The sequence below is a fragment of the Austrofundulus limnaeus genome, unplaced genomic scaffold (genome assembly GCF_001266775.1).
Source record: "Austrofundulus limnaeus strain Quisiro unplaced genomic scaffold, Austrofundulus_limnaeus-1.0 Scaffold403, whole genome shotgun sequence".
Classification (NCBI taxonomy): domain Eukaryota; kingdom Metazoa; phylum Chordata; class Actinopteri; order Cyprinodontiformes; family Rivulidae; genus Austrofundulus; species Austrofundulus limnaeus.
This window is the reverse complement of record NW_013952805.1, coordinates 120902-132816: the sequence shown is the minus strand read 5'-3', so window position 1 is coordinate 132816 and position 11915 is coordinate 120902. Positions and strand designations below refer to the sequence as shown.

Genomic DNA, 11915 nt, shown 5'->3' with positions numbered 1-11915 from the left:
AGCCTAAATAAAACTGTCAGAGACACACATACATCTTGCTATCTTTGTCAGGACTTAACGCACACAACGCTCACAGCATCTCTGCCTCATCCTGCTGCTCCTGTTTTTAACACCAGGCAAAAAATGCATTTAAAACAGCTGACGTTAACTTTAGATCACAGTTTGAAATGTACACCGAAGAGAACCAGCATCACGACTGCGGTCACAGCAAACGTGATGTGAGCAGCGTCTGGTTCACATGATGGTGGACGGCTGTGCTCGCTAAAACGTTCAGCGAGAAAAGACCAAAAGCTTTTTTATTTTAATCCAGCAGGGAGAACAATAGAGGTGTTTTTCTATGCCTCATGTGAGCAGCTCCAGCATTTTTAAAAAGAAAAACAATGCGGACACGCTGATTACAGTGCGGTGCGAAAGTGAAAGTAAAAAATGTTGCAGCGCTCCCGWCTGGAAAAGAAACTTAAACACAGCTGTTCTCTCTTCCCTCATATTCCGACACAGAGGGTAGAAACAGTTAAATTAGACAGTTAAAACACATTTTATAGTTCATAASTCACCCTTGTTGTTGTTTGTTGTCTGTCTCACAACATTTGCTGCTACGCTCTCCCCGGAGGAAGGGGCGGACACACGCGCTCGCGTGACCCAAAGAATGGATCGGCCGAACGGACAGCRTATTGGCCGATACCGATACAAGGAAAAACGCAAATATCGGCCAAAAATATCRGCCGGCCGATGTATCAGTCGACCCCTAATAATAATAAACTAATTTATTCATTCAAAATTAAAGTTTTTAATGAAAAAAGCACAATTTTAAACTCAATGATAGAGAAATCATAACACCAAGTTTGAGTCTACAAAAAACACCAGGAACTATGTCAGAAGGCTATAGTTAAACACACCATGGACAAAGTGCAAAAAAAATTAAATAAACTACATTTAAAGTATTGCATAACATGCAGTTTAGTTTGCTAGGCAGATTTTCACAACAAGCAGCTAACAACTAAACTGGAGGTTCTACCCAGGTGGGTCTGCCCCTGACTAAGACATAACTGTACCACTTCAGAGAGCTCCTGTGGCTCCAGCATGCAGTGGGCCAGCTCAGGCACGACATCAGGCTGATGCACACAGAGCAGAGTTACGGTCAGTGGAGGCCTGTGGCACTTAAGGTACAGTGTGTGAAAGCGTAATAGAGAAACTGGAGGAAGAATGACAAAGCAGATCAGTGAGAGGTGCTAGCGAATGATGAGTCTGGCAAAGCAAGGGAGTGGTGTGGGCATGAATTTACTCTCTACTTTCACTGGACAAGCAAATAACCACATACACTTAAGCACAGAGAATCCACATGGCCACGGTGAGCTTGAAATGAGGTAGCAAGAATTGTGTAGCGAAGGAAAACTTTTGAATCCAAGAACGAAGTTTGGAATAACCCTACACCTGTGTGACATTTGCAACAAGAGGGAAAAGAAGTCTTCCTCCTCCCCTGGTAATGAAACACTGGCTACAGGCTGCAGCACAGGATGAGCTTGAATGAGCCGTAGTGGAGTGTGCGCGCACATCAACACAAAACTATTCGTGCAAGGGGGTTTGGGGGTAAGGATGTTGTACGGGGGCTAGCATCCAACTTACAGGGACTAGCTTCCAATACCATTTGGAGGGAGACTATCCAGTTTGCAGGGGTAAAAGGGAGGGAGGGATAGACAATGAACAGGAGCAGAGAGATCAACAAGTCAGAGGGTCACAAACAAAATGATCAGACCTGCTTACAGAGTAACAAAGAGGAAAGAAGAGAAAGGGGAAAATAAGGAAGAGAGACATATTCCCCACAAAGTTTGTTGCTGTTGTTTTAAATTGAAATTTCACTCAACCCAGCTGGATGTGAAAAAATGAGAACCAGTTTTTAAACAAATATACCCTACCATTTTAAGTTAAACRGGAAGTATGTGAAATTACCTTTTGGTGGCTTGGGGACTCAAGGGGGTGGTGCTTCACTTTGTGCTCCCTTTCTGAAATCTCCCTCATTTTCATGTTCACCTGCAACAACAACAAAAAAAGGAAAGATTAAGCAACCTTAAACTCACAGAACCCATAATCACAAAACGTTGCTGTAGCTGTTTTTTAAAGCGCAATACAATGTAAGACATGCAGTAAAAAGGTAATTTGAGCATGTTTTGCATAGATCTTAAATGTTCGTCGTGTCTGAACCTTGTTGATCCAGAAGACCATGGCGTCCTCGAGGTCAAAGGGCAGCTCCTTAGAGGCACTGAAGGTGGAGAAGCGCTTGACAGAGGCCACCACTTTCTCAATGCTGATCATCTCGACTGTGTAAGCCATCATGAGGGCATCGATCATGGACATGTGAGCACTCTGGGCGACAGAGAAACAGAATAATTTAATTGTATTGGATTTTTCCCCCCTGGTTACTAATGCAATTAAAATCAAACTTGAAGGCAAACAAGCAGATCTAATGCAACCTACTGCATATTCAACAAAACAAGATAACACTATGGAAAGCTGTAGTCAAGAACACAACCTACTGAACATGTATAATTTACAGTTACAAGAAGAAAAGCAAATGTTGGCGAATTATATTTTGTATTTCTGGACAAAAAACAACTGATTAAAAACTTGATTACTCATTGCCTTTTAAAAAACAAGCTTTAAAATCAAAGTAAAAAACATTAAATGGGTTGGAAAGCACAAACTAAAAAACTTTAAACTTGTAGGGTTCTGAACCGATCCAAACTCAAGTTTAGCCACCACAATTTTAAAAGAATACAATCTTTTTTAGTTCATGACTGAGGGAATTTTGGCCCACATCCTCCATTACGGTGCCTGGATAATTGGTAAAATTATAGGATGAGAGTTTACTGTGTCTCCATTACAGTTTATTATAGCTGTAATGAGTAATGATGTAGCCTTAAATAACCACAACAGTGTAATCAAAAATCAAATCTCACTCAGTTCACAAGAGGCCTAGTGTTAAACCAGCTCTCCCCATTATTATGCAACMAAAACACACAGCATGGAGCATTTTAAGTCATTTGAAACCTAACCTTTGCCCATAAAAACACTTTAACTTATCAGCCAGGGTTGGAATTTAGCATCAGTCTAATACTATTAGCTCTCAATCCCAGTAGGAAAAACAAAATAATCTTTAAAATTGAAATATCACGTTACGTATTTTGTGTTAAGCTTATCACACTGCCAATAACGCAACTCAAAACTATTAAAGAAAAAAAGGGTTATAAACACAGATTATTTCAGTGATTTGTGCAACATACTGCCAGCCTAATCCAATTGGTGATGGAAGTGCACAGAGATTAGACTTGTTAATACAGCAAATGAGAACTATTTAGAGCATTCTGCACAACAAGCCTTATGAACACAAACAGAAAATATACTCCCTAAATCAACATCGATTAAAACACAGAAAGCTAAAGATTGCTTAAGTTTTGCTCGTCATTCTCGCATACAAAGGCTTCTATTATGTAGAGCTATTATGTTTTCCAAGGGCGTTTATGTAGATGAGCCATGCCACATTTACTCTAACTCGGTTGGTCTTTGCTCTCATATTAACACTCTTCCATTTATTTTCAGGTAATGCAAGTTTAACGAGCTCCATATAATCATGAGTTTTATGTGCCTGTGAATTTAAACAATACAACAAAAAAATAAAATAAAAATCAAGTTGATTAAAAATTCTGTTCTCACTCATTAAACTTATTCATCTGTAACCTGCATTCAACTTTGATTAAAAAAATTGTAACATGTTCAAGTGTCAGTACTTTTTGCCTTGTAAGAAATATATATTTTAAAAAAAGGTTCAACACAGCACATCCTGTATTTAACGCCTAAGTAGTGTTTAAGAAAGCACTACATGAAAGGTTAATTTAGTAAAACATCATGATGTACTGCTCCATCTTTTGTTCTCCAACATGCTGTCCTAAATCAGCGCAGCATGCAGCCCAACAGGGAGCAGGTTGCCCCAAGCTGTAGATGAGCACACTACCATCCCCTGTGCACCACACAAACATAAAACAGTTCAAGCTGGCCCACGAGACAGGCTAGCTTTAAGGTTTTACAGGCCCCATCTGTTGCCCTAAAACAAGCCAGACAAGGTGCAGAGGGACTGTCTGCAAGAATAAACTCACATTCATTCACTCACTCACACAGACTCTCAAAGAGTACGAAAATGAAGCAAAGTCAGCAAACCAGAGGGAGGGTTTCAACAGTCTATCACAGATAAGCTCATCATTTCTCATCCACTCCCTGGGCTTTGTGTCTGGCTGCTAACACATACCCCAGTGTGGATTATTTTGTCAGACTGCAAGCAGGAAAAGCTGAAGCGCATCATCCACAAGCCAGCCAGCAGTGTCGAGGCCCGCTCTACAGTATTGTTGACCATGGCAGCAAAAGGAAAAGAATATTAGCTAAGAGCAAGTGAGCTGATGTGTGTTCATCGTGTCCTGTGTGAAGTGCTCTTGGTGAGAGTTTGAGACACACGATCTAAGTGCTACACAGAGAAGGCTTGCAGATTCATTCAATGCAAAGTGGTGAAGAGCAAATGARTGATCAAAGATAGTCTGCATTTATAGATGGAATATTATGGCACAAAAAAGAAACACAGTCTGCATAACTTAACAGATGCTAACACCTGCAAGCATGCTACAGCTGACAGAAAATAACTAATACACTGATTTAACAGCTACTGTTTGGACCAAACCAATATTCTATAAACTTAACAGTTCAGAGTAAAGAGAAGTGGGATTTTTTTTAAAGGAGCATTGAGATGCAGAAGACTGTAATGATGTAGTTACAAAATACATTCAAGGTGGTGATAGCTTACACAAGTCTCTTAGTGATCAGTCGGAGTATAAATAAAATGCTAATACATACTATTGTGATGAGTAGTGGTGAGTTAAAACTATCTGAACTTCAAAAATCCAATTAAATTTTGTAAAAAAGAAAAAAATATATATATATATATGAATAAAATAAACTAAAAAACTGAAATCTGAACTGAAATATGTGATAACACTGGAAAGAGTAAATCTAAAGTAAAACTTTTTGTGTACAAAATCATAACTGGCTCTACTGTTTTAGCCACAGTCATAAAAATACCTGTTTACACAGTTAATTCAATTAAACCAATTATGTAACAGAAGAGTACTGACAAGCATAGTGGATGACACAAAGCTGAATGTGTGCAGTCTATAATGAGTTCTGCACAACTAGCATGACGGTAAAATACATAATTTGACTAGAAATGATAGGAGAGCAGTCAAATCACATGGAGTCTGCTCCAACAATCAGTTAACTGTCCACAACTCACTTATGCAAACTATGCAATACTAAAAAAAATTTGCAACAGAACTGAGATTGTATGCCAATCTAAAAGCTAATTTACAAAGCAGATCATTTCCAAACTTTGTGAGAAAGATTTAATGGCACTGCTTGATGAAGATAAAAGCACTTTCTTCTTTATTTATTTATTATTGTGTTAACGAATCAGACATTATAAGTAATGTAAGTTGTTGTTATAGCTTCTAGCATATATTTCCTTCTTTGCTTATAGAAAGTCTGTACTAGAAGTGACATGTCATAAATGCAGCCTAAGGACAGGGCTGTCACAGGGAGACCCTGTTTGTATCTCTCAATTTGTTTATCCCAACTTCCAACACATTCAGACTCACCATTTTGATGGGCATGCAGGCCAGGTCGCCCTCTGTGACAGGTGTATCATCACTCTCCATGACATAAATGCCCTTCCTGGACAGAGCCTGGATGACTGACACGTGGGACTGAAGAGTGGCAGCCTGCTCTGTCTTGAGGATGAGGGCACACACACGGCAGTACAGCTCRCAGGACAGAAGCAGGCGAATGACAGGTGGCTTGATGTGCTCCTGGTCATACTGGTCCGTGTAGAACGGGTCCCCTAAATCCTCTGGAATATGGTCTGCAATGGACAAATTTAGTGAATAGGTGAACCGTGTGGCCCTTAAAATGTGCTTTTAAAATGGTTTGAGCAATTTAGCATTGACTAGCATAGCATAATTAGACATACTGGTACAATTACTGCATTGGTGACCATTACAAAAAAAAGACTGAATGAGGAAGGAGAAAAGCTTAAAGCCATAGAAATGCAATAAAGCGTATAACATTCCTTGTATTATTCTTTTTGCCAGTTTCAGTTCACTTTGAGCAAATGCAGCCATTTGTATTTTTAGTCAACGCACAAATGTTCAAGAATAGAGTGAGCYGCAAATTCAAGTCTGCAGTGAGTACAGGCTTCTTCAGTAAAAGTACCAGTGTTAAGTGGTGAAGCCAAAAAAGAAAAACAGTGACTAATAAAGGCAGTTCTAATGCTGTTTATGTGAAGTCATTCTCAAAACCAAACACCAGAGCCATATAAGGCCACGAGTTAAAGCAGCTGACTAGAAGCATGGCCAAACCAAGTTTATACAGCAAGATTTTAAAAAAAAGGTGAAAAGACCTAAAACCATGCACAAAATCCACCAAAACACTGTGCTTTATAGAATGATGAAGATGAAGAGAGAAAAAAAAAGACTTGATTCATAAAATTTGTGGACAGAAAAAAAAAGTTAGTTCTGGCTAGTTTTGTGGATGACATAAGAAAAATTAAGTTACAAACATAAGGAGACAACAAATCAGGCTTTGAAAAAAAATCTAAAAACAATGATGGAACAAATAAAAAAAACTGTCCTGATGCATCTCAGTAAGAAAAATCAAAAAGAAAAAAAAGAAGAACCCGTCCAGAGGACCTACTTATTTTTTCTTTTTGAAGTTAAAAAAATATTAAAAAAACAGTTTAAAATATAAAACAAAACACAATATAAACAAATAAATAAGTTCCAAAACATTAAATGAGGTTACGAGAGAAAACGCTATTCCAGTTTTGCTCCATGTGTTTAAAATTAGTTATTTCATGAAAGAATGAAATTCAACTAGCATAATATTGTTGTTCTATAATCAAAACTAATTTGTTTATGCTTCTATTTCACACACTCTCAGCTTTTTTAATATCTGATGCAACTTATGAAGCCTTTATTGTCCATTGCCCTGTTGACTCAAATCTCTTTGCTAATGCACAGAAAACAATTAACTGCAAAAAAATTAATTAATTAAATTAAAAAAATAATTTAAAAAAATGAATGGTATAAATAAGGACAACTCCAACATAAGCCATACATTGTTAGCCTGTTGATGCTCAGGTCATATCATATATACAGAGCAACACAGGCCTCAGCTCCCATGTGCTGTCTGTCTTCACATAACGTGACAATGAGAACATTGTTGTAAAACAGGATTAATCTCCAGCCCTTAACACCCAGCAGTTGGGGTCATTCCAGCAGAGTCTGGGAGTACGAAATACTAAGAATAGTGGGAGCTACTCTGAAAACAAAGGGGTCTTGGTGAGGTGCGTCTTCACGTTTGACTTCATTCTACCGACACTAATGTCTCGTGGCAGCTGCCCCCACTTTCCCGCAACCCAGAGCAGGCTGAAACATTTACTAACTGGGGTGGGGTGGAGCACGATGATAGAGCCTGGCAACAAGACCCAGGATGTTCTACATCACAGTCAGCCAACCATGACGAGGGCCACGCCATGATCAGCACGAGGAGGACAGAACTGAGGCCGGTAATGTGCCTGCATCTATGACAGGTTAATGCTCGTCAGTGTTGGTGTCTGGCTGGCTGTGGCCAAGGCTGGGAGCAGCTGTGGCACATGCAGAGGGCAACGGCASGATACGACATATACACAAAAACAGACTTGTACAATTACTGAATTAGAAGAGGGGAAACACACGGAGCGATACACACCAAATGCATCTGAATCCCCAACAATCCCCATGTGACATGGGGATTGTTCATCATCTGTGTACACACCACTATTTATGTCTGCAAAAGCCAAGCAAACCACTAAGCAGCATTAGCATTGTAGCAGTCACCATATGAGCCGATAGGGTGAAATAAAGAGAGTCTAATTTATTAGGTACCCATGGGAGGAAGATAATTGCAGCTACACCTGAGAGTTGCTTCCCTCTGGGCTTTGAAACTGTGCTTTTCCTTGCAACATTTGATAACAATTGTCTAAATCCAAAGTGATTTAAAGAGTAACCTTTTTTTCCCCTGTGGTTAAGATGTTCCAATTATCCATGTCTCAGACTGTATCATTAGCCAGGGCCTATGATAACAAACATGACCAAGCAAGTCTTAGTACAGGCTCAGACTATTCTGAAAATAAACAGAGCATAAAACCTTAARAGATAAAATGGATTTAGAACAAAATTCTGGGCTACAACAAAAGTAGATAACTTTCTATTCAGTTCACCATAAAAAGTCTTCCTGCCATTTATTTTTAAGTAAATGTTTCTTAAGGCTACTGAAACATTTTTTTTGAGTGAATGGTTCAATAGCCTTAAGAAATCAGTGYAATGACCACAGATATGTAAAAAACCCACAGAGCACAATGAAATGCTTGTACAAAACTCTGTAACAATGACAGATGATTTGATCAGAGACTGTGCTGCTGAAACCGATATGCAAAACAAACTGGAACTTGTGCATCAGATAGCAAACAAAGCTTCACTCTGACAAGATGTTATGTAATGTTTGTTAACTTGCAAWCCTTCAGGAAAAACAATTACATTTCCTGCAACCAAAGACTAACTACCTGCCACACTTTCATGCATTTTGAGTTTGTATCACGGACATATTCATTATCGATTATTCTACAAAGACCCTAATGCTTCTACAAACAAATGACCACCCATTAAATTTAARCTATTTCTCAATATAAACTGAAGTTTCAAGACAAAATTAGAAAAGTTTCTAAAACATAAATGAAAACTAAATCATGACGATTCATTGTAACCGTCACAAAATCCTTGTGTAGACGCTCAATCATCCAGGACATGGGAAATACTAATAAAACTACTATAATAAAAAGTTGTACGTAGTTCAGTGCAGTGAAGAATGCTTAGATCTATTATTTAAAAGATAAACAAACAGCAGATACTCAGGTAAAAGGGAGGGCTACAACAGAACATATGTGGTAAATCAGTAAAATTATTATTTTTTCCTGTTGATTGCKCTAAACAGATTTTATTTGACAATTTTTTTCTGCGTGTTATCCCTGAAAATCTATTCAGCTATGGAAAAGACAGTGAAATCTAACAAAAAGGCACACACACTCATGCTGATACAATCTTAACGGGGAGAGTGAAAGACTGGCAGTGCAGATCAGTATTTTCCACACACTGAGCACAGTCTAACAAATATAGCCTAATCCTTAGTGCATGTCACTCGTCCTGATTTGGGTTCAATCTCACTGGTCACCCAACAAGAATTCAAGGATCTAGTGAGTCAGTGAGCGGGGTTTCAGTTGCCAAATGTCATGGGGAGATGAGAGTTAAAATCTATGCACACAAACACACACATTTCTTTCTCTAGGGCTTTTCCTGTCAATGTTTTTCCGCTGCAGCATTTCACATTCTGCTGACTATCAGTGAGCTGAGATTGTTAGTTTCAACACTAACAGACTTATTGGGTTGACGGGGTAAATATGCTGCAAATTCTCAAGAACAATGGCAGGTTGTGTTAAAGTCTGTGGTCAGAAATACGCGTCTAAGTTTGTAATGATAAACATGGCAACAGAGCTGTTCGGAAATGTGAAACAACAATAAAAAAATAATAAATCGACATTGGTGCAGAATGAACGCAGATTAAAACAACTTACCAATGCCATAGGCTTTAGCAAACAGCCACCGCAGGTTGGCAGCTATTTTTGCCCTGGCGGAGTCGTACATTTCCAAAGGTACAACATCCATCGTGCCTTCCGCAGACCCAGCTAGGTCTACTTTTTTCCTGGTACTATCCACACCAGCACACGTGTCAGCATCCATCCTTAAAAACATAACACACTGTTAAAATCTACATTAAACAGAACGTGTTGCTAAGTAAAAAATTACAGGATTTGAGCAAAGCTGTTAACKATCTTTGAATTGGCTAGTAAACAGCACAGACTTACTGAATCCAGTGAATTATGGGAAAATAAAATTATGTATAACATTTACCTCAGACTTATTAGTTCATATGTTTCACATTTTGTGGGTAAGACTAAGACACAATAGTATCAAATATAGGTTTATAAAAAACTGTTTCTAGAGCGTCTGAAGCAAGCTACCAAAAAAATCTGAATAAAGTATTCTCATTTGAAACGTTCAACCTGCATTCTAAGCTGCTCTAAATACAAAAACAAACAAACAAACAAACAAACAAACAAACATCTGATGGTCTACTCTTCAATATCAAAGTAAAACACAAAGAATAGCTAAAAGTGCACCCCAAAATAAATTTGGCTTAAGGTAAAAAACAGTTAAACCAGGAAAGAAACAAACTGTGCAGCAAAACTATCTCCAAAAATGAATATTTTTATTACAATCACTTCCTTTTCAACTTTTATGCCTCCTCACTTTTGTTTTAAGTGTTTTGCTTTCACCTTAGACATCTTCTAAGTTTATTACATTCTTTTAACATAATCTGTGTGTTCTGAATGATTGTCAACATTAGAAAAAAACAATTTGAATTTTCTATTCAAACTCTATATTCTGTTACCTTATTTCTCCCAAGAGTCATGGCTTCGTCTTRCTGAAAATTACAATTAACTTAATAAGGGGCAATACCTGCTTGAGGTAGATTTTTCACAAACAGTAATTAACATAACAGAGGGCAACAGAGAAGTTGTAGTTACCTGTACCTGCTTATATAAGCTACAATACTACAACGCCAAAGGCTGTTATAGTTATTACAGGGGGGAACAAACGCAGACTTGCCTAATAACAGCTTAGATTGTTTTATAACCTGTAGCACAATTTTAAAGTTATCGCCTCCGTAATGCTTCTCCTAACGGCCTTCTAATAACATTGGATTCCTGGATAAGCTGCTATGAATTAGCTGGGTAAATGCTAATACACCTTAAATAAACAGTGATGGTGTTTCAAAAATCTCATAAATGAGGCAACGATCGTTAGCTGACAGGAACATTACCCTTAAAATGAAATAACAAAGCGGCTGTGCGCGTATGCAAATGAATAAAAGCTAACTATCGCTAGCTAACCGTTAGCTCGCTGTACTGGCTGGTTCCAACAGCACCATTCACTGGACACATGAATGACGCTACAGACTTTACCTCGAAAGGTGTGGTGTATCCCCCTGTCAGCACTGTCCTCTCGTCGGTGTAAACAATTAACCAAAGACCTGCGTGGTTGCGAAGTGGTCCGCTGTGTGGAAAATACAGCCACCGCCGCAGAGACGCATCGTAGCCAGCTAATAATGCTAGCTGGAGGGAGGCGAGTCGGTGTGTGGTCTCCTCCCAGCAACAGAACCCGATTCACGGCCCGTGTGACAACCGTTTCGCGGCAGACGGTCGAAAAAAAAAAAAGCTGTGTATCTTCTCTTGTGGAAAAACAACACAACGCGCATGAACTCTTGTGTTTAAAAAATCTACGTCTGGATAAGACGCTTCAAATTAGATAAAAGACACGGACTGGCCCGCGGACCAGCGGTGGGTTCGCGGTCTGTCAGTAATTTTTATCCCAGTCTTTCTAAAACACGACCACTGCGCATGCGTGATWACCTTCCAAGCTCTTAATAGCAAATGACTGAGTATTACAGTAATTTGGCTTTGTTTAAATGCTGTTGATACTTTTCAATTCAATAATATATATGTAGTTCATAAAATTGAGTTGATTGAGAAATGCACGGTTGTACTTTAATAAATATGTATTCATGTTCAGAGGGTTTATTACCAAAGATTGCTAAATCCTCATTGACACTTACCTGAACAGAAAAAATAAGTAAATAGAAAAAATAAGTAAATAAATAATAATAATTTG

At 38.5% G+C, this 11915-nt stretch overlaps 1 protein-coding gene across 3 annotated transcripts in view; it reads right to left on the bottom strand.

Moving 5' to 3' along the window:
- camsap1b (calmodulin regulated spectrin-associated protein 1b) overlaps window positions 1–11627 on the bottom strand; it is a 24323-nt gene extending 12696 nt beyond the window's left edge. For 2 of the 3 annotated variants that reach the window (XM_014024008.1, XM_014024010.1), the window contains exons 1-6: window positions 11210–11627; window positions 9758–9924; window positions 5691–5953; window positions 2200–2361; window positions 1948–2028; window positions 1624–1656 (exon numbers count right to left, since the gene is read on the bottom strand). In XM_014024008.1, the coding sequence (XP_013879462.1) occupies window positions 1624–1656; window positions 1948–2028; window positions 2200–2361; window positions 5691–5953; window positions 9758–9923 (705 nt within the window). In that variant the 5' untranslated portion in view covers window position 9924; window positions 11210–11627. The remainder of the gene's footprint in view (window positions 1–1623; window positions 1657–1947; window positions 2029–2199; window positions 2362–5690; window positions 5954–9757; window positions 9925–11209) is intronic. The other variant, XM_014024009.1, reaches the window with a different exon arrangement.
- Between the last annotated feature and the right edge of the window lie 288 nt (window positions 11628–11915).